Below are 22633 nucleotides of genomic sequence, written 5' to 3' on the forward strand. Positions count from 1 at the left end.
ATGTGGGACGCCGCACCGAAATCCATGTACCACTCGGAGGCGCTGCCGGAGGACGACGGCCCCGCCGTGGCGCTGTGAAGCGCGGCCTGGAGGGAGGCCATGTCCAGGGTGCTGTTGCTGCGCGCCAGGAGGAGCGGCGTAGACGGGCGCCGGGGCGTAGCCGTACGGGGGCATGTACCCTGGTGGAGGCCCGTAGCCGTGCGCTCCGGGAGCGACGGGAGCAGCGTGCCAGGATGAGGGCCGAGCACACCAGACCCCGGCGCACGCCACGGCATGGGCCAAACCTGAACAAGCCCCGTCCAGGAGTTGGTGCCGGGGACGGGAGCGGGCAGGCCAGGGGTCCGAGGAGGCGCAGGCGCAGGCGAGGACGGCGCGCCACCAGCGCCATTGCCACGGCCACGGCGACGGCCACGGCCACCGCGCGCACGCCCACCACCGGTGTTGTCAGGGACGACGGGGGAGGCAGCAGGTGGCGTGGGAGGCAACGATGTGGCGCCACGCGCCGGCGTAGAGTGCGTGCGCGCCCTGAAGGCGCGCGGTCTGCTCGGCGCGGTGCTCCTCGAGAAGTAGAAAGGAGCGCGTCCGGAGAAGCGAGGGGAGGGGCGACTGCGACGTAATATGAGGGATGGCACCGTGGTATTGGCGGTTGAGACCGCGCAGGAGGTGGAAGACCTGCCGCGGCTCGGACACGGGCTGGCCGAGGTCGCGAAGCTGGTCAGCGTACGTCTTCAGCTTGGTGCAGTACTGCATGATAGTCAGATCGCCTTGCACCACGGCGTGGTACTCGGCGTCGATGTACACAGCCCGGGCGAGCTGGTTGTCGCGGAAGAGCCCGTCGATGGCTGTCCAGACGGTGAGGGCCTTGTCGTCGTCCGCCATCACTGCATCCAGGAGGTCAGGCGCGACGGTGGCATTCAGCCAATGAACCACGGCGTGGTCCGCCATGGCCCAGTCGGGGTCGTCGAAGCGCGGAACGGCCTCGGCGTCCACGTGGTCACGGAGCCCGAACATGCCGATTGCCGTGTCGAAGTGGCGGCGCCATTGCGCGTAGTTGCCGGCGAGGAGGTCGAGGGTGACCGGGACGTGACGGCGGATGTCGATGGTTTACAGCACCGTGGGGGAGACAGTGGTCGCGACCGGAACAAGAGCCACAGGAGCGGTCGGGAGGAGAGCGGGTGGAGGCGGGGCGACAGGAGCGCCATGGCCATCCGGAGTAGGGGAGGAGGGAGAAACGGGGTTGTTTTCCATAGCGGCGGAAGCGGGATCGTCGACCGGAGCGAAGGGATTGAGCCGGTCGCCGGTATCTGATACCATGAAGAGAAGAGAGTAGCTATAGGATTCAACGCACATCTATTAGCTCTGCCGGCTGAAACTATATACAGTTTACAGAGATGATCGTGCGCCACTACCTGGCTGATCGTGGGCGACATGCCCACTACTCACACGCATGCACAGACCGCAGGTCGTGTTCTATACGCGTATACATACACAGCTACAAGTACTCTACACTCTAACAAGAAATACTGTACACTCTAACAAGAACATATCTTCTTACTGCATGAGCAAAAATCTGCTCTAACACTTCTTTCAAATATTCAAAAATTCCAGACTACTACATGGGACATCAACCAACCAGGTTCCTAGGCGTGCTCCCGGACCCAACTTATCTCTAATTTCAGTCTTGGGCTATGAACTTCACGTTGTATGCTGCTATTGAGCTGCATGAAATTTGGCGCCTCGAGCGTGAAATCTGAGCCGGTGGATTCCATCTGGACGCTGGATGGGAGGCGCTAAGTCACGATCAGACTTGACTGAGCAAAGTCACTCAATCCCTCAGCCTCTTGTAGTGGTCCACCGCGCCGGCGTCCGGAAAGTCATGCGGGAGCTGCCCATTAGGCACGACCTTGGTGAGGCTCGAGGTGGCGGTCCTGATCCACGCGGCCGGTGAGAGCGCTCGCCGCAGTGGGCTTGAGGACTGAAGCCGAAAGCTCGGGCCGGTGGATTGGGCTTGAGGACGAGGCAGAGCACGAGCCGGCGCTGGATGGGAGCCGTTGGATGGGAGGCGCTCGCGGCAGTGGTGGCCTTGGGGGCTCTGATTCCCGGGGCAGACTTTATCAGGCCGACTGTAATCGTTTATTCAATCGGTTTTATAATGACCGCCCCAATGGTAACGCACCCTGCAAATTTTGGCTTGTGCGTGCATGATGCCGGTGCCGGCGTGCTATGCGTGTTGGATGACTGAGGGCGCGCGCGGCCGCCGGCCGGCCGGCCGGCCGGCATGTGTGCTGTGCGTGCGTGCTGACTCAGGCAATCAGGTGCGCCCAACAAGTGTTTGCGTCAATGCCCGACTGAAAACAGCTGCATCAACTTCCATTCTAGTTCAGAAACATGAAATCATTAGCACCTTCTAGTTCATCAGCATCTTCTATTTTTAACCATTAGCACCTTCTTATCCTGGCAGGGCGTGTTTGGTTACCGTGCGCTACAGTACCCGCATTGCATACAGTTCTCCACCCAACCTGGCTATGCAAATGCAGCCTCAAATGCACCATCTGCATGTTGTTTGGTTGCCTGCATGGCCTCTTACTTGCATGGGCAGAACCACACTGCCTGGTGTTTGGTTGCCTACATGTTAGTGGACAAACCCAAAGCATGGTGTTTGGTTGTATGCAACGCCTGGTGTGTGGTAACCTCTTTGGCTAGTTGGTGAGGTTACCACCACACTTCGGCAGCACACATCATAAGCACAACAGAGCATCAACTAGCATAATTCAGATATAAGCAGTATCAACTTCATAACAGTTCAACTCCTAAACCATAAACATGTTCAAAGCAGACTCGATAGTACGCTGGAAAGAGGTGGCCCGGCCCTACTCCTTGGCGGCGAAGGCTTCGTCGTGCTTCCCGCACTTGTTGACGACCTCAATGCCATCCTCGTCGAACATGATGACCTTGAGGGTGTCGGGAGTGAGGAGCTTGAACGTCACCATGTAGCCGATCTTGATCTGATGAATGGTTGCGTAGGTGGCCCAACCCTGATCCAGGGTCATCCTGCCGTTCATCAGCTAGATCGTCACCTTCCAGGAGCAGCCGGTGTTGTTCCTGAGCTTGAACTCCGTCGGCACCACGACGAAGTGCTTGGTGAAGTCTAGGGGCATGGGGATGCACTCAAGCTTCGGTGCAAGGATGACCTTGCAGAAGTGAGTTGGGCCATCCTCCTGATGATAGTGGCCGTAGTTGCGGCACCTGTTGCTGGGGGCTCCTCCATGCCCTCGTCGTCGCCACCCTCAGGCGTCTTCGGGTCTTCCTCGGCGGTGGGCGGCAGCACAACCTCGTCGGGCATTGGGTGAAGGGGCTGCCTGCCCTTGTTGTCAAGGGCCGGGAGCACCTCCGTGCCCATCTCATTACTCTCCTCGATCTGCACACAATTCATGGAGTCAAGCACAGCACAGAGTTCATGGCTAATTGAAGAGCATGTAGTTAAAACAGCATGACTGTCACTCTTCTCCTCCTCTCCATCCCCCTATATTTACTCACCCTGCCCACCACTACTTACCCACCCCCTCTCTTCTCTCACTGTCAACCTTCCTCCTCCCCATCGCCATGAGCTCTAGCTCCAGCTCCAACGCCAACCCCTTCCCTTGGAGTATTGGCTGGAGGGCCTTCTTCCTCGGGTGGTCGGCTGGTGACCGCACCAAGTTCGAGAGCACCATGGAGGTGTGCTCGAACTTCGGCTCCATGCCGAACATGCAGAACGAATCTAATGCAGTGCTCATGAAGGCCACTAAAGAAGAGCTGAAGACGCTGATTCCTGACCCAGCAAAGGGCGCGATGGCAGTTGACATCATTCGCTGGGCCATGAATCAGGCCGTCTCCGACGACGCTAAACAGAGGAAGAAGTGGTGCAAGTACAAGACCTACTGGGCTCCTAATGACCGCCGTGCCGCAGTGTACTAGGAGACGGCTATCGCGCCGCCGGCGGTCATCGCTGGGGAGCCTAAGGAGGAGGAAGAAGAAGCGGTGCACATGCCAGCGAGGGCGCCGGAGCCAGGCCGTCGTACCTGGCAGATCGACCTCGACTCCGCCGAGGACGACGACGACGACCCGCCGGCCCGCACGGCGATGAAGAAGAAGATGAAGGCCAGCGGCTCGACCAGCCGCTCCGCACGCCGATGACGGCCGCCGTGGTCAGCCGGTTTCCGTTGTGTACCCCCTATCCCCCAATCCCCCTTCTGCATTCCGATCTTGCATGTATGAACTCGTATGAACTGCTATGAACTAGTATGAACTACCCCTATGCTTATCTACCTCTATTCCCCATTCCCCTCCGCCGTGGATCGAATCTATCGTCGTGGATCGAATCTACATGCATGTCGAAGAGAGAGAAGTGCTTACCGCCATTGATGGAGTCCGGTGGTCTTCTTCCTTTGCTCCGATCCGCCGCCGCCGGTGATGGAGTCCGGTGGTCTTCTTCCTCTGCTCCGATCCGCCGCCGCCGGTGAGAGTTGGGAGAGTGGGGAAGAGTGGGGAGAGGGAGCGGTGAGGGGCGGTGAGGCTAATAACTGTCGGCGCTTCGGGAAGCAACGCGGCTTCTCGAGCGTGGCCGCGCGCGTGCAGCCGCCGCCGCCCACGTGCACCGCTCGGGCCTGGCCCTGGAGAAACTGCCGATTTGTGCGTTCCCAGTGAGCCAGGCCCAGAGGTGCTTTAAGAAGCGTGCGATGCAGGCCCAATAGTGTATGCGGGCTACCAAACAGGCTGATCACTTCCCGCGCGGGCCTGGTCGAGCCCTATGCAGGCAACCAAACACGCCCGTAGTGTTCAAGTTCTTTATCTGGACCTTGACTTGAATATAACTGTAGTGCAGGAATTGCCAGTCACCTATAGGAGCCATTGCCTAACTCTGATATCCACGTTAGCTCCTAAGAGCATCTCCAATAGATGGTCCAAATGTAAAAATAACTAACTTTTGGACCGTCTGGGGCAAAAAACGCTGCTCCAACAGACGGTCCATATGCAAAAAAATTGGACCGCGGCCTCCTCGTGATGTAAAATGCAACACCTCACGATGCAAATATACATCACGAGATGCATCTGGTCCAAAACCAGCCGCCGCCCGCGAACGCCCAACCGCCACTTCATTTCCGTTCCCGCCCGCCCGCCCGCGACCTCCCGCCCGTCCGCCGCCTCCACACCCCGCCGCTGCCCCGCTGCACGCCGCCCGCATCAGATCCGGCGCCGCCCCGCCCCCCGCCGCTGTTTCCACGCTGCCCCGCCGCCCGCCCGCCGCGGATCCGGCCCCGCCGCCCGCCGCTGTTTCCACGCCGCGTCGCCGCCCGCCCGCCCCGCAGCTCCGCCCGCTGCTCCGCCACTGCTCCGCCCGCCGACCGCCGACCCGCAGCTCCGCCCCGCACGCTGTCGCCGCCCCGCACGGCTCCGTCCGCCACCGCCCCGCCCGCCACCGCCGCCCCGCAGCACCGCCCCGCCCGGCTCCGTCCGCCACCGCCCCGGCCGCACACCGCTCCCGATGGCGCCGAAGAAGACGCCGAAGGGCAAGTCGGGCTTCTTCGGCGTGAGGCAGAAGCCCTCCGGCAACTGGGGTGTGGAGTTCTCCGACGCCGGAAGGCGTTGGTGGATCGGCACGTACCCCTCCGCCCACGAGGCCGCGCGTGCCTACGACGTGGCGGTGTGGCGTGCCGAGAGGCCTCGGTCGCACCTCAACTTTCCAGAGATCGAGAGTCGGGCGGTAGCGGAGATGCTTGTGCCGCAGGGCATCAACATGAAGGAGATCACGACGAAGAAGAAGAAGAAGATGAAGAAGCCGTTGGTTGTCGTTAGTGCTGGCGAGACCGATGAGGAGGCGATGGCGAGGTTTGCTCGGCATCCGGAGTACGTCCAGGCCAAGCTGGAGTACTACTGGAAGCGTGAGGCGGAGCAGAAGAAGAAGGGGCTGAAGAAGGAGGATGAGGCCGGTCCCTCGACGGTGATCCCCATCGAGTCCTCTTCCGAGGAGGACTGGGCAGACTTCTCGGAGGAGGAGGAGGAGGAGGAGGAGGAGGGGTGCGACGACCCGACGAAGGAGGAGTTCTGGGAGCAGTTCCGTAGCTCCGGTGAGGAGTAGTTTATCTAGCAGTTTGAATAAGTAGTAGTTGAAGTTGATGTATGAAACTATGTTGAATTTGATGTTTGAACTATGTTGAATGGACTAGTAGTATGTCGTTTTTACATCTTCATTTTGGACCATCTATTGGAGTTGCTCTTTGGACCATCAATTTGGACCATCTGTTGGAGATGAGCTTTTTTCGGAGCTCCAAAACGCACTTTTTGGCGGACCAAATTTTACATCTCCGATTTTGGACCGCCAAATTTTGGACCATCCATTGGAGATGCTCTAAAAGTGTTCCCTTCAATCAGTCCTTCCTTCAAGATATTTGGTATTAGCTGTTGATTGTGCTAAAGATACAGTACTTCAGTTCCTACTCGAATCAGTTTTAGCGTAGGAGGTGGAAGATTGGGCCAAAATCTTCCTCTCTACGACTTCTATGTTTGGAACCACAGTGCAAGTTGGGGATCTTTATTTCTGTTGAAAGAAAATTACTTGCAACTGTATTCACACATGTTTCATTTATTTTTATGCATTGCTGATTCATCATGTACTACAAAAGATATGTTGTGATGATGCACAGTACTCCCTCTGTAAAGTATTATAAGACGATTTAGTGATCTAAAACGTCTTATAATACTAGTATGATTTAACATAGAAGTTGCCTTTGTCCATTTCAGCTACTTGGTCAGCTTAAGAGAGAGTCAATGGCTGAATGACTGAATGCCCAGTCTATCTCTATCAATTGCAAAATTGGTACACCTATCATTTGTGGAGTGATATTGATTTGTCGAGGCTTATCGAAAGGTTTGCTACCCAATTTTGTCCACCTTCATGCATTTTAGTTGATACACTTACAAAAGTGAAGGAAAAATTAGCTGGATAGCTCGGCTGAGAAAAGACATATTTTCTTCTTTGATTTCATCATCTCCAGGCCAGGAGTCATCTTGCCCTCAACCAGATAAGATTCATGTTCTTTGACTCACTTTTCCATCAAGGTAAACCCTTCGGTTCCCGTTCTGTCTTTGTTCGATTGTCGTTAACAGTTTTTTTATCAGTTTGTAATCCATGTCTACAGATCATGTACTTCTTTGTTTGACATGCAGATCATATACTTTTAACCATCTAGCCCTCAACCAGATTCATGTTCTTTGATTCACTTCTCCATCAAGGTAAACCCTTCTCCGTCAAGTTGGTTCTTCATTATCTTTATCTCATTATTATTATGCTACATATATCTACGATATATTCTTACATTCCAGTATGTTTGTTTGTATGTGCTGAATTTGCTCTTTTTTAAGCGCAACTAATCTCTTAAACTGCAAGAAATGATGGTAGGTAAGGAAACATTTGGATTTTTTTCTTTGGTCTGCACACTTTGGCTTTAATAATAATATATTTTTGACCATTCACACACTAATTGTGAAATAGTTGTAGTGTCGTCTGTGGCCGCGTTAAGGTGGCTGCATTGTTGACCATGGTGGAGGTGTTTAGAGAAGGACTGAAGGAGGTTGCGTGGCGAGAACGGCCACACTCATTCTTGCGCACTGAGCCACCTTCTGTTAAGTCCCTTATTCAAACACATGCTATTTTGTTCTTCCTTTGTCTATCTTGCTTTGTTTTGGTGTAAGAGATAAACAAAATAATCAACTAGGCTTGCTCACTATAGGACCACCACGACTCAGGCCAACAGTCACCAAACCCATGTCTCCGGCATCTCCATCCAACTTGGTGAGTTACCAAAGCTAATGCTAGGCGGTGAGAAAAGCTCATGCTATATTACATTGATGGAGATCGCTAAAATGTCAGTTGATGCATACCATCGTAATCTATTTAGCTGTTTATCAGTGTGGCATGTAACTGTTTCTCATTTCACGAGAGGGATATATTTCCTGAAATATGCAAGTCCTTATTTATTGTAGCTTCTGAACAGAACTGCTGCCTTTGAACTGAACTTACTATAGAGGACTCAAAGGAGCCAGGTCAGTGCCTCAATTGTGGTTTGTTTGATCTGTGCTACGTTCATTCTCGAGATTACATTTATTATTTTTCATTTTTTTTGCAATATAAATGTTGGTGATTCATCTTCAGATATGTTTGCTGCTCTTTTTTGTACCACACTACCAATGCAATAGATCATTATGAACCTGACATGTCATGCCTCATTGATCGGTGAGCACCATATCTGGTAGATCACTGCTATTAACGATGCTGTGATTGTATCTTTAGTTTCTGATGCTAAATTGGAACTATTTATGTTTGGTCTCACATGAGCCTTTGCAAGGCATTGTTGCAACCACCCATTTACTGTACTTTGTTTGATATAATCTACATGACTGCTCTAAAATCAAGTTCTGAAATTTTTATTTCATCAATTGTAAAGCAGTTTGGTAGGTTTCTCAATGGTTTACGTGGGGTCAGTTGTGATTCCTTACCACATCAAATCTGATCTGCTATTTTTTCACACCCTCCATTTTTAGGTTTCTTTTAGTTTTCTGCTCTGTTATGCGCATCTTATTACTAGTACTTGACATTCCTTTCTCTATATGGTACAGAATGCTTCAGTTTTCCATAATTGGCTTGCGTCTTACAATGTTTCAAGGTGTTTTTCTTTCATTCGTCGTCCTGTTAGGAATTTAGCGATGCTTCTTTGATTCACTTGTATGTTCTTTCCATTTCTTTGGTCATGTCACTGGCTAACATCTCTTATTTTTTGTGTATGAATATGCTCCAGATCTCTTGCCAATGAAGTGCTGCACCCTGCTATACTTAACCATGTATGTACCACTCTTTATTGTCTTTAAAGTTGTATGCAACCTCGAACAGAACACTCTTGCTAATGCAGCACCGGCCTATGCTGTACCTTATCATATACCATGGTTTGGTCATGTTTTAATGGTTCTCTTTTAATTATTATTGTTGGCATCCGAGTTTGCAAGTAGATTTATGTTGTGCTGAATCATGCTTTGGTTTCGGTTAACCGTCCAATATTTGCTGTCATCTTTTCTTTAGATGCATCACTCGCAGTTATGCTTTTCTGTGCGGTACAGAAGAGATGTGATCTTTCTGGAGCTTTGATTCTCTGATAGCATTTAGCAGGTTTCTTTGCTTTGCAAACACAGTCAATTCATAAGCCTAAAGATTGTTTCATCAAATGTAGCGTGAGATAACAGACAATAGCTCACGTGGCTATAGTTATATATTTTTTTCGAAAATGGGATTATCCGGCCTCTGCATCATATAATGCACACAACCGTTTTATTAAACGCGAACCAAGTTCAAATCACTGAGTACAAGACAAAAATAAAACTAGAAAGGTAACATTACCACAACCGTGATTACATAGCTCCAGCCAAATTGATTGAATAAACCCTATGCAACTGTTTCAGCCGACTGCCCCCAGAGGCCATATGCGCCCGCGCGTCCGTGCTGCAATGATGACCACATATGCATAGATGTCGTAGTCCTGTAGATAACTTGCAAGTAATCAGGAATAGATGATCTCTTAAAAACACACTTGTTCCGGCAATTCCATATTGCCCATAGAGTGACACAAACTCCCACATGGATTTGGCCCTTCAGCTTATGATGAATACCAGCCAACAAGTTTTGAAACAGATTTGGAATGCTTGTTGGTGGCGCTAAATTGTAGGCAACATGAATCGTGAGCCAAATCATGATAGTAAACGGACATGACAGAAATAAATGATAAATTGTATCCTCTTGATCACAAAACAACATTTTTTGCTACCATGTCAAATACGCTTAGCGAGATTATCTTTTGTAAGAACTACCTCCCTCTTGAAAAACCACATGAAAACTTTGATCTTGCAAGGAACCTTTGTTTTCCGCATAATATGTTTTCTGCGAAAAACAGGTCCACAATCCATAAGATCCAAATACATAGACTTCACAACGAAGATGCCATTAGTAGTTAACCTCCATTGGAACGTATTTGGCATTTGAGTTAGATTGATCGGGATAAACCTAGAAAATAAATGTATCCACTTTGTCCATTTGTCACCTAGAATTTTTTTTCATGATCAGGTATCGTAAAGCTAATGAAGTGTCACCCAACTAGGTATCTTTCCAAAAACTTGTTGATTGGCCGTCACCAAGGGTGGCGCCAGGCAGGGCGTTGGCTCGGGGCGTGGTAAAGTTTTTCTTCGCGACTGTAGCAAAATACTACTGTAGCTAAGCAGCTTGCCTCCGCTACTGGCCGTCACCTAACTTAAAGGTTCCTCTCTTAAAAAGGATGACTTGACTCTTCATCAAGACCCTCCAAAACATTGAATCCGTAGGCTTAGCATCTACTCCCCCGTTTTTAAATATAAGTTTTTTTAAAGATTCCAATACGAACTACATAGACATATTTTAGAATGTGTAGATTCACTCATTTTGCTCCGTATGTAGTCCGCATTGAAATTTTTAAAAAGACTTATATTTCTTTACGGAGGGAGTACTTGGGATAATGTTTTGGAGTACATATATTTGTTATGGAGCAACTCTTGCCAAACATTAAGTTAAGCAGCTTATATACTACAATACGAAGAACAGGGGAATAGGTGAAGAGAAGAGTAGAAAAGGAAATTAGCTCACCTGCAATGTGGTTATTATGTGATGGCAGGTAGTGCATGTGCGCAGACAGATCTTAGCCCCAGCGCAGGTTGATTCCCTCTTATTTTGTTTCTTACCTCAGCTGCTTCAGAGCACCTTGCAGTAGTTTTTTAGGATTAATAACAGCGCATGCACACGGATGTTCCTTATTCCTTTCAGCATGTGGGGCACCATCAGGTGTCAGCCATTGGCCCCTCTCTGTACCTATGCCGGTATGCCCTCTTCCACGAGTCTATGTAAAACGGAAGTTAATCAATACAGCTCGATCTTAAATAACCGGATGGTAATTTACACTCTAATTGCCAGTGATTCCCCATCATTATCATTATCCCCAATCACTAGCTGATATCATATCCTCAGTCACTGGCTCGTATGGCAGCCGAACACTGAAAGCTCGAGCACCTCCATGACTGATTGCTGAGGTTTTGTCCACAGCAATTGTTGACATGCACCACAGTATCAGTCAGTCCCATGCCTGTTTCTTTCAGCTAAACTCAACCTTTGTTTCTTCTTCGTGTGCGTTGGAGATTTCACGAGACCGACACACGGAGGGAGAATCCAAGCGTGTAGCTAAGCCTCGCAGTCGCAGCCATCCACGAGATGAGAGGAAGCGGGATTAGGGACGAGAGAAAAACTACTAGCAGCTAGTAGAAATAAGGGACAGTTTGGCTCTTCTGGTCCTCATGTGCATCATCCCCTCCCCTCCACCCCGGAACAAAACCCCTCGCCTCGCGGCCACGATCACATGCCGTTGCCGCTCGCCAGTTTGTGTTTGCCTTAATTGGCCCCGGCCCCTCCCTCCCTCCCCCCGCCTCCATACCTCACTACTGCTCACTGCCAGTATATCCAGGGGGAGCGTTAATGGCTAGGTAGCGCGCCATTCCCCAAGCCAGCCACACATGCACACTGCGCCGGGCATTCACTCCCCTGCCCACTGCCCCCTCCCTGCTCACGCACGCATTCAGCACTGTTCAGCTGCTGCTCTCCCCTACCCCTGCCCTGCTGCATCTGCAACAGCTAGTGGCTGACTCTGGGGAGGATCGATGGTGTGGAAGAGCTGGGGACGGAGGCTGCTGCTGAGCGCGGTGGTGCTCCTTTGCTCGGGCGCGGCAGGCGCTGCTGCTGCCGGCGACGTCTCCCTCAGCCTGACGACCGCCCCGCCGCGCATCTCGACGTCGGCGTCGGCGGTGTTCGCCTTCCGAGCCGTGCAGAGCAGCGGCTGGACCTGCGGGGACTGCGCCATCACCTGCAAGGTAAGAGCCTCCGTCTTTCGAATTTCGAACGCATTCCATTTTTCAAATGTTCGTGCTCATTTAGTCAGGTTCAATTAGAGGAATCCAAGTATACATCCTAGCTTCCGGACAATTGTAGTTTACAGTTAGTAGTACTACAGTAGTTAAGAACAAAGACATGAAGCTGGCCTTGAATTAAACTGTATGAGATGAATGATTCTACAGCGCAATTCATTACTACCGGTGCAGTAATTCTCACCGGTCAAATATAATTTAAAATCCGGGCGTGTCTGGCATTAGGGTGTCTTTTCGAATTTTGCTGCCACCTGAAACACTTTTATTTATACGTAAGAAGTATTGGTATCAGCAAGAAAAAAAGAAAAAAAACATTGTAGATTCCACATGTCTGCACAATAGTATAATTGAGCAAACAGTAGGTCGAACCTGAATACGTACTTCGGAACAGTTATATGAGGATTGTTTGCACTGCACGCAGTTGGACGGTGAACGAAGATCGGACTGCGGGGGCAACGGAAATGGGACGGAGGTGGTAACCTTTGCCGGACTCAAGGACGGCAACCACACATTCGCAGCGTGCGCGACCCCGAGATCAGGATCAGGAAGCAGCGCCGGCCCGACCTGCGCCACCTACGCCTGGGATGTTGGTTAAGTAACGCATCCAGCAACTAAACCCGACCTCAACCTAGCTGCCAAATCGATCTCCACTGACTGTGTATGCAATGTGCGCATGCAGACACCGTTCCTCCGACGGCGACGGTGGCGGTGGAGTCGGCGTTCACGGCCGCGCCCAACGTCTCGGTGCTCGTCTCCCTCAGCGAGCCGTGCCCGGGCGGCGGCGGCTTCACGTGCAACGCCACCTACTGCGACGTACGTATGTGACAGACAATTGGCCTGGTATGGTTCCACTCTCAGGGAATCTCTATGCGTCTGGTCTCATCGAACGAATGTGCACTGCGACTGCAGCTCATCGTGTACGGGCCCGGCCGCGTGGAGCCGTCCACCCTGGAGGCCGTCGTGCCCGGCCTGCGGTACTCCGTCGCCGTGTCGCCGTCGCCGGACGTGGACTACGGGCGCATGATCCTGGTGATGCGCAGGGGGTTCTGCACCGACGTGGCCGGCCACCGCTTCCGGAGGAGCTCCAACTCGAGCTTCACTCTCCGCTTCGGTACGTACTACCATCCCAACTGATGATTTACAAAATAAACAAAATAACATCACAACGCACTGATCTGAATCCGAAACTTGATAGACAAAAGGAGCGATTCCATGAACATCACCGCCAGCATCCCGGAGAAGCTGCTGCAGATCCAGGGCGCGATGAGGGTGGTGGAGGCCACCAACGACGACAGGGAGCTGAGGATATACATGTCCTTTGCCGAGCCGGTGATGAACTCGTCCGCGGAGGTGCTCGCCGCTCTCACCGTGACCGGCGCCGTGCTGACGCCGACCAACAGGAGCACGCTCGGCAACCGTCGCTTTGGCTACGTCGTAAGCTTCGCTGTCCTTATCTTTTTGTCCATCTTACTACTAATGATTAGCTAGCTGCTTGATTCGATTCATACGCCTGAATGCTAACTTAATTTGTGTGCAGGTGAACAAGATATCGAGCACAGCTGTTGTGACTGTTGCATGTGATACGAGTTCTGTAATCAGCAGACAGGGGACCCCGGTTTATTCATCACAACCATTAACATTTCTATATGGTATTTATTCCCGTTCCTGTTCCGGTCCATCACTAATATTCTGGACGCCATGCTCAATGTTGATCTGATTTGTGCCTCTTCTGCGTGCTTGATGGATGGCGCTGCTGGCAGATACGCGACGGCCTTCTGTTAAACTCGCAACGTCGACCGTGAGGACAAGCTCACACACCATCCCCGTCTTGATCAAGTTTGAAAAGCCTGTGTTTAACTTCACCTCCTCCGCAGTGCAGCTTTCTGGGGGCAAACTATTGAGGCAAGAATTAATAGATAGATAGATAGATATTCCAATAACATCTGAATAAACGGCTAAATTAAGATGTTATATAATGCTTCACGTATGGTTGGTTTTGCTTTCAGCTTCCATGAAGCTAGTAAGAGCATATACACAATGCAGATCCTGGCAGTTGACAAGCTGGTTTCGGTCCAGGTTGCTGAGAACACAGCTCAGGACGTGGCTGGGAATCCCAATCTGCCATCAGACCGCCTCCAAGTGAGACACTGTATGTATCAGCATTCAGTAATAGCATTCATTCTTCGCTTGCCACACTCATTTGTTATTAACAGCACAACAACCCAATCCAACCCTTTGATCATCATATCATACATAGACAGCTCATCATTTGGAGCATCCTTAAGATTTTACTATGATCTGCATGCAGATTCTGTCCCTGCATCGTCTTCATCAATCGCAACCATCGCCACTGTAATATTTGCAGCAACCGCCATCGTCGCCACACTGCTCACCGTCTCCACATCATCGCTCATTGCATCCGGCGCCATGGCAAGGCCTTCGTCTTACTCCATCTCCGAGCCATCACGAAATCTTCTGGTAATTAGCATGGGCATCAACTCTGCCACCTGGTGTCCTGGTGACAGCTCCAGTTACAGCAGGCTCATCGCTCACATACATACCATCTGATCGACGATCGGTCGCTGGTCTGTTATTTTTTTTACAGAGAATGGCATGCCACATCCAGATCTTCGCTCTGTCGAGATGGCTGTCGATAAATTTGCCGGTGGAGTACTACGAGCTGGCCAAGGGGATAGAGTGGACAATTCCGTACATTCGGCTTCCGTGGGAGGGTCCCTCTGCAGATCCATTCGTGGGCTACTCCACCATGCCGGCCATTGCGTACTCGGAGCTGGTGGACAGGAGTGATGTAGTACAGGCTGATCCCTACTACCCTGGAGCTGCACCAGGTGGTCAGCAGCAGCAGATTATGCCGATGCAGATACCTGTAGAAGGGAAGCCCCCGGCGACCCCGCTGCAGATCCCGGCATTGGATGGGAAGCCGCTGACAGCCATGGAGTACCGATCTTTCTTTGAGGTCACATGAATTTCAGTGTTTCTCCTTGCGTTTGATTTCGGTCTCCATGCTTGTCGTCGGCTTTTTAGAGTCGTCATTCTCGTTACACCTCTCGATGCTGAATGAGCACGGCATGGCTGAAATGCAGAATCAGGACATGAAGCCCGAGGCACAGATTATCATGAAGCTGCAAGATTTGGACGGGTATGATACTTCGTCTTCATGATCGAATACTCTCGAGACTTATCAAGCGACAGATTAAATTATTTATGGAGGTTTTGAAAATGCATGCATGGATGCAGGTGGAAATACTTCGGAAGAAACATGTTGTGGCTGGGTGTCATTGGGGGAGGTCTCGTAATGCTGCATCTTCTTCTCCTCCTCTACTTGAGATTAAGGTACAGAGGAGGCACAGGAAAGTACGGAGCACTCGTCCTCCCCAGGTTTGAGATCATGCTTGCGATCCTTGCGATGCCTTGTATATCCCAAGCGTCTGCAGCACTCATCAGAGGTACGCCATTCATCTCAATGCTCTGATCGATGCAGAGATCTTGTGTTTGATTTCCCGGGGTGAATGGTATCGATCAGGTGGGACTACCGGAGGGCTCGCCGTCGGGATCGTGCTCATCGGCATCTTGACGGCGTTCCTGGTGGCCCTGCTCCTGTTCCTGTCGCTGGGCATCACGACGGGCAGGCTGCTGCAGTACAAGGAGGTGCACCAGGAGGGGCAGGAGCACCGCTGGTACCAGGAGATCGTCAGGCGGACGCTCGGCCCCGGCAAGCGCGGGCAGTGGACGTGGAAGGACCCCGCCCGCGCCGCGCGGCTCGTCAAGCTCGGCCCGCTGTTCGAGGACCTGCGTGGCCCGCCCAAGTACATGCTGACGCAGATCGTGGTGGGCGGGGGCGGGAAGCGGGCGGCGGCGGACCAGCGGATCATGGCATCGGAGGACGAGAACGAGGACGCGGAGGCGCCGGTGATCCAGAAGGTGTTCGGCATCCTGAGGATCTACTACACGTTCCTCGAGTCGGTGAAGCGGGTGGCGCTGGGCATCGTGGCGGGCGCGCACGCGTCGTCGGGGCGGTCGTCGCGGGCGCACGCCGTCGTGGTGCTGGCCGTCGCGTCGTTCCAGCTCTTCTTCATGCTGCTCAAGAAGCCTTTCATCAAGAAGCGGGTGCAGCTGGTGGAGATCGTGGCGGTGGCCAGCGAGGTGTTCGTCTTCGCCGCCTGCCTCGTGCTCATCGACAGGAACAGCGACGACGGCAGGGGCGAGCTCGAGGAGGTCGAGGAGAGCGGCGGCGTGGGGATCGCCATGCTCGGCGTGTTCTCGCTGGCGTTCGCGGCGCAGGTGTGCAACGAGTGGAACGCGCTGTACCGGCAGGTGCAGTTCCTGAGCCCCGACAGGAGCTCCTTCCTGGAGGGCGCCAAGGCGGCTTCGGTCGGGCTGCTGCTGTTGGTGCTTCCGTCGTCGGTGTTGGGCGACCCGCTGACGGGCCAGCAGCAGGAGCCGTCGCCGGATAGCGGCGGCGCCACGGGCCAGACGGCGCCGGGCGAGGCGCAGAGGAGTTCGAACGAGCGGTCGTGGCTCGGGCAGCTGCGGGAGATGGCCAAGGCGAGCTTCAGCAGGGACGGGGAGGACCCGTCCAGCAGCACCGCGTACAAGGGGAAAAGGAGCGGGAGCTCGTCGGTGGCGTCGCAGTCTGCGGACTCCAAGGCCAAGGGGGAGTGGAGGCCCAAGTCCAAGGCGCTGTACAAGGATTTGGAGGCCATCTTCTCCAACAGGTAGCAGGCTCGCGGGTCCATGGCTGGCAAGTGATGTGAGAATAAGATAGAATCAGCTGGATAAGCAGGGAACAAGTGGAAACACTGCACATACTAGCAATAGGAATATGCCGTTTAATTTGACACAAAATCATCACTAGGTGTATGTGTGGTAGCATTATTGTCACAAGATCATTCATGTCCATGATAGAATGAGTTCTTCATAATCACCTTTTTGGCTCTAGAAGAAAAAACAGGTGAGTTTTTGCCTAGAGAACAAAACAAATACTCCCTCTATAAAAAAATATAAGAGCGTTTAGAACACTACATTTCTTTACAAACGGAGTACGTATTATTGAATGGGTGGTAGTTTCTTACTGTGTTGAGTATCCTATCATCCAGACTCGGAGTGAACTTGTGTTGTTTGTTCTCGAGTGAAATCTGAAAATTTGCACACTTGAAATCATGGAATTGAAAGGCTATTCTGATTGTTTTTAAAATTAAATCTAGCTAAAATTAAATACCTATATATTGTAAGAGCATCTCTAGCTTCCTAAACATTGACCCTATACAGTTTTTTGGGGCTCAAACAAAGAAAGTGATCCAGTAGGGCCTTTTGGGGCTCAAACAAAGAAGGTGATCCAGTAGGACCTATCATAGCATCTAAAATAGGAAGGCACCGAAAATCCATCCAACAACCTCTTCTCCAACGGGTGTGAGAGGAGGGTCCTTTTCGATCATTGCGAAATTTCCGAGAACGAGAGAGAAATTCGGCAGTCCTGCCAGCGCGGCGGTAGAGTGCGCAGGCAGCCACCGTCAGTCTTCTTCCTCCTCGCCAGGCTGCCATGATGCTCCTTTACACCTTCAACCTTCATCCCGACCTCTCCGCCTCACCATGCCAGCAGTCGTCTTTGACAATGCCATACCCCTGAGTATAGCCATGGAGGACAAATTACCCACGACTTAGAGTCACCAGCTATACATGGGTGCATCACCTAAGGATACTAGATGGTAACCAACTCAGACTCTTTTGTAACCATAGCCTTGTCCGCCTATAAAAGGCGAGACAGGACCCCCCCCCCCCCGAGCAGTGCTTGTTCATTGCTATTCCCAACACGATTAGACACATCAAGCCCTAGCTCTCATACAAGGTTGCGATCAATACCATACACAAAATGAAGGAGTGCGGTATTACCTTCACACCGAGGGTTGGAACCTGGGTAAATCTCATCTCGTGTCCATCCCCTATGTTTCCCTAGTATCTGCGCTACCCCATGAACACCTTTTCCGGTAAATTACACTGATAGTTTGCGCTCGAGGTAGAGGCTGCGCGTACTGGATCAGATCAGATAAAAATGGGATCCACTTTCCACTTCTTGGAGTTCGCCCCAGGACAAGGTATCCGCTTTGGCTCCCTGGATTTCATCGCCAATGTGGTTGGGCATCTGCCCCTCGCGCGCTACCTTCCTTGAAGGACAGTCTCTCCACTTTGGGAGTCTGGACTTTGTAGCCAACAACTTTGGCAAGCTTCGCATCCACAAGTCGGCTCCCTACCAATCGGTGGAATCCTTGTCCGGGCAATCCCAGGGAGCTACGATCTCATATCATGACAGCAAGTTTACTTCCTAGTTTTTCACCATGGTGGACACTCTCATGCCCATCCTAGACTCTAAGTCTCATGGGTATGAGAGTTACGGTAGCTACGCCCCATACACCCCCACTCGTTCAGCCACATACGCCACCTTGAGCACATGAAATGATATATTGATCAAGACTTAACGAGGGGCTACCCGCCAAAGCATTGACCTAACCCCATGACTCTTTTGTTCAGGAGATTCACCTTTGAGAATAAGTGTACGAACATGGCCTTGAGCATTTAGCTTATGGTGCCCTTTTGAGTACTAGTACTTCCCCGATTTGTGCTACATATGTGGTATCCTAGGACACGGGGAGGAGTGTAAGATAAAGCTGGAAAATGGAGAGAAGACGCAATATGGCATGTGAATAAAGGTTGTTGGCCGAGGAGGAGCGTCCACTTGGGCATAGTGGAAGGGGGGCAATGGAAGTAGGAGCTATGGGCTCGGAAGGTCGAGTGGTTGGTCAGGAAGTGATAGACTCACGTGTAGGAAAGACTCGCGGTCAAATGAGGATCGGGAGGAAAAGAATGATACAAAGAAAGAGGTCACTAATCCTGCAAAGAAGCCCAATGAAACCAACACTAGCCCTAAATCCCCAGAAAATCAACTAGAATATCTGCAAGAGAAGGAGAATGAGGTGAAATGTCTCCAACGTATCTATAATTTTTTATTATTCCATGCTATTATATTATCTGTTTTGGATGTTTTATATGCATTATTATGCTATTTTATATTATTTTTGGGACTAACCTATTAACCTAGTGTAGGATCGAAAGTATGTCTAGAGGGGGGTGATTAGACTACTTGACCAAATAAAAAACTAGCCTTTTCTCAATTTTAAGTCTTGGCAGATTTTAGCAACTTAGCACAAGTCAAGCAATCAACCTACACATGCAATTCTAAGAGTATAGCCGCGGAATGTAAATCATTGCATATGAAAGTAAAGGGGAGGAGTTTGGAGGGAGCAAACGCAATGTAGACACGGAGATTTTTGGCGTGGTTCCGATAAGTGGTGCTATCGTACATCCACGTTGATGGAGACTTCAACCCACGAAGGGTAACGGCTGCGCGAGTCCACGGAGGGCTCCACCCCACAAAGGGTCCACGAAGAAGCAACCTTGTCTATCCCACCATGACCATCGCCCACGAAGGACTTGCCTTACTTGGGTAGATCTTCACGAAGTAGGCGATCTCCTTGTCCTTACAAACTCCTTGGTTCAACTCCACAATCTTGACGGAGGCTCCCAAGTGACACCTAACCAATCTAGGAGACACCACTCTCCAAAAGATAATAGATGGTGTGTTGATGATGAACTCCTTGCTCTTGTGCTTCAAATTATAGTCTCCCCAACACTCAACTCTCTCTCACAGATTTGGATATGGTGGAAAGATGATTTGAGTGGAAAGCAACTTGGAAGGCTAGAGATCAAGATTCTTGTGGTTGGATTGGAATGTCTTGGTCTCAACACATGAGTAGGTGGTTCTCTCTCAAAAAATGAATGCTGGAAGTGTAGGCATGTTCTGACGGCTCTCTCCCTGTCGGTGTCAAAACCGGCGGATCTCGGGTAGGGGGTCCCGAGCTGTGCGTCTAAGGTCGATGGTAACAGGAGACAGGGGACACAATGTTTACCCAGGTTCGGGCCCTCTCTATGGAGGTAATACCCTACTTCCTGCTTGATTGATCTTGATGAATATGAGCATTACAAGAGTTGATCTACCACGAGATCGTAATGGCTAAAACCCTAGAAGTCTAGCCTGTATGACTATGATTATCTACGGACTAAGCCCTCCGGTTTATATAGACACCAGAGGGGACTAGGGTTGTACAAAGTCGGTTACAGAGAAAGTAATCTTCATATTTGGACGCCAAGCTTGCCTTTCGCGCCAAGGAGAGTCCCATCCGGACACGGGAGAGAGTCTTCGGTCTTTGTATCTTCACAGCCCATCAGTCCGGCCCATGTCTAACAGGTCGGACGCCCGAGGACCCCCTAGTCCAGGACTCCCTCAGTAGCCCCTGAACCAGGCTTCAAGGACAAGGTGTCCGGCGCGCAAATTGTCTTCGGCATTGCAAGGCGGGTTTCTTCTCCGAATACTTCAACACAGTCTTCGGACGCAACGAACGTGTCCGGCTCTGCAAAACAAATTCCACGCACAACCGCAGAGAGTATAATATTCCACGAGTACAATCCGCTGAGAACTTTTGGTAATGTGACTCCACGTCATCACCCGGTCATTATTTCGAACCATTTTTCGGCCTGCCGCTTCGAGATGCGGTCTCATTGGCACGTCTTGTCAAAGCAGAGATCATGTCCCCTTATTGCGGGATTTCTCATCAATACGGGCGTGGGTAATCCAACCGTGCCGTTTGCACAACCCTTGGGAACAGGCGAGTGGGGAGGCGCTTGATATTCACTGCCTTTATAAGGAGATAAGGATTCCCTTCTTTCACCCACCCCTTCTCTCTATCCCTGTCCTCCCATCCTCGAGCTCCAGTGCCCAAGTCCTCATCTTTTTCGCCACAAGGAAGCGCTCGACCATGTCCGGATCTGGAGCGCAAGGCAAGTGGATGGCCTCCTCCGTCAAGGAGAAGGACATCACCAAGCTTCGGGAGGCCGGGTACCTGGCGAAGGAAATCGCCCACCGGCTCCCGGCCAAGGGGTAGATCATCCCCACCCCGAAGCCCAACGAGAGGGTGGCGTTCATCCCCCACTTCGTCCGCGGGTTAGGGTTTCCTCTCCACCCTTTCGTCCGCGGACTAATGTTCTATTACGGGCTAGATTTCCATGATCTAGCCCCAAACTCCTTCCTCAACATCTCGGCATTCATTGTCGTGTGTGAGGCCTTCCTCCGCATTCCACCCCACTTCGGACTGTGGCTTAAGATCTTCAATGTGAAGCCGAAGGTGGTGGATGGCCAACACGCGGAGTGCGGAGGCGCCATGGTGAGCAAGCTGCCCAATGTCACATGGCCCAAGGGTACTTTTGTGGAGACCGTCAAAGAGTGGCAGAAACTATGGTTCTATATCACAGAGCCCCGCGATGCCACCTGGGCCGTGGCTCCCGAATTCAAGTCCGGAGCTCCAATGCGGCTCACCTCCTGGCTAGAGAAGGCCTGAATTGGTCTTCGTCGGACGAGCTGACGGCGCTGCAAAAGCACATCCAGAGCATGGTGGACAAGAACATCAAGCTTGTCAATGTGATCCAGGTAATGCTAGTTCGCCGGATCCTTCCCTGCCAGAGCCGGACTTGCCACTTATGGGAGTTCGATCCGGCCGAACACCAGACCTTGCTACGGTTCTACGAAACCACGCACGAAGATATCTGGAAGTTGCTCTTCAAGGGCAACGAGATGCCGCCGGACATCACCGAGGACCGCGGGCACGATCTGGCCCATCCCGCTAGTGCGGTAAGTCTTTCACGTTTCGGGGCACATACTTTACTTGCTTAGCCATGGAGGGTATCTAAACCTCACTATTTATTTTTCCAAGGCTGGACAAAGAAGGCGGAGCGGATTCGATGTCCGGCTCCGTTGCCCGAGGAGCCAGCAATTCCTCTTCTGACAAAGATGCTGGTCCCGGCGCCAAGGCGCTAGAGAAGAAGGCCAAGAAGAAGGCCAAGGGGGCTCGGAGTGGCCTCTGCCGCAAGGGTGCTTCGGACCTGTCGTCCGAAGACAACGATACTCACTCCTCCGCCGCCGAAGACGAGGAGGAGGAGGAGGAAGAAAGCAGCTCCCCCCCTGAGGGGGGGAGGAAGAAGAGGGCGGCCTCCACAAATCTGGAGGCAGAGGCGTCCAAGTGGGGGAAGATCTCCCACGCGGATAACTCCGTGTGGGACATTGACAGCAGCCCGGAGCCGCGCCCCCGAGAGAAGCCCCTGGCCGCATCGTGAGTACCGAAAAACCCTGATGCGTCCATATATCCAGCCTCCCTACTTCACAGTTTTAACATGTTGAATTATGCAATTGCAGTCCGGCCCGCAACAGCTCCCTGCGATCCTCATCAGGGGGTTCGCTGGATTCGAAGGCGATGGCCAGCGAGTCGCCACCGACGGCTCACTCTCCCCAGGCCAAGGGCGATGCCGAGGTGTTGTCCCAAAGGATCTTCCCCGGCCAGGGAGAGGTTCGGGAGGTTGTCAAGGTGGCGCCAGAGGATGACTCCTCGGCCTCTGGACACATGGGGGAGAAAACCCCCATGGATACTGGCGATGGGGGCCATATCCAATTCGGCCCCCAGCCGGATACCATCCCGGAGACCTACAC

General features: G+C 51.9%; 2 protein-coding genes and 1 long non-coding RNA gene across 6 annotated transcripts; 2 read left to right on the forward strand and 1 right to left on the reverse strand.

The window, feature by feature from the left end:
• Positions 1-444: 444 nt before the first annotated feature.
• On the reverse strand, positions 445-1011 carry LOC109769083 (uncharacterized). Its single transcript, XM_020327818.1, has one exon. The coding sequence runs from the start codon at positions 1009-1011 to the stop codon at positions 445-447; it is 567 nt and encodes a 188-aa protein (XP_020183407.1).
• Positions 1012-1902: 891 nt separating this feature from the next.
• LOC141042301 (uncharacterized) lies at positions 1903-8013 on the forward strand. The gene is made up of 6 exons (XR_012204439.1): positions 1903-2315; positions 6781-6907; positions 7035-7098; positions 7207-7272; positions 7532-7661; positions 7770-8013. It is a non-coding gene; the product is annotated as an uncharacterized lncRNA (long non-coding RNA).
• Positions 8014-10842: 2829 nt separating this feature from the next.
• Positions 10843-17179, forward strand: LOC109769097 (uncharacterized). Of its 4 annotated transcripts, none has more exons than XM_020327837.4 (13): positions 10843-11970; positions 12446-12614; positions 12704-12837; positions 12934-13135; positions 13220-13458; positions 13562-13673; positions 13785-13926; positions 14031-14173; positions 14333-14502; positions 14630-15001; positions 15129-15184; positions 15283-15491; positions 15569-17179. In XM_020327837.4, exons 1-13 carry the CDS (start codon positions 11761-11763, stop codon positions 16762-16764), a joined length of 3354 nt encoding a protein of 1117 aa, XP_020183426.1. In that variant the 5' UTR covers positions 10843-11760; the 3' UTR covers positions 16765-17179. The 4 variants fall into 4 exon arrangements, with proteins under 4 accessions (XP_020183426.1, XP_020183433.1, XP_020183441.1 ...); XM_020327844.4 differs by having other exon boundaries at positions 11406-11970; positions 12704-12841; XM_020327852.4 differs by having other exon boundaries at positions 11444-11970; positions 12446-12619.
• The last annotated feature ends 5454 nt before the right edge of the window (positions 17180-22633 follow it).

The sequence above is a fragment of the Aegilops tauschii genome, chromosome 3, assembly GCF_002575655.3.
Source record: "Aegilops tauschii subsp. strangulata cultivar AL8/78 chromosome 3, Aet v6.0, whole genome shotgun sequence".
Classification (NCBI taxonomy): domain Eukaryota; kingdom Viridiplantae; phylum Streptophyta; class Magnoliopsida; order Poales; family Poaceae; genus Aegilops; species Aegilops tauschii.

Coding starts and splice junctions, on each gene's coding strand:
- LOC109769083 (XM_020327818.1), bottom strand. CDS start 1,011: ATGTTCGGGCTCCGTGACCACGTGGACGCCGAGGCCGTTCCGCGCTTC.
- LOC109769097 (XM_020327837.4), top strand. CDS start 11,761: ATGGTGTGGAAGAGCTGGGGACGGAGGCTGCTGCTGAGCGCGGTGGTG. Junction 12,615..12,703: donor CACCTACGCCTGGGATGTTG/GTTAAGTAACGC, acceptor GTGCGCATGCAG/ACACCGTTCCTCCGACGGCG. Junction 14,174..14,332: donor CCGCCTCCAAGTGAGACACT/GTATGTATCAGC, acceptor ATCTGCATGCAG/ATTCTGTCCCTGCATCGTCT.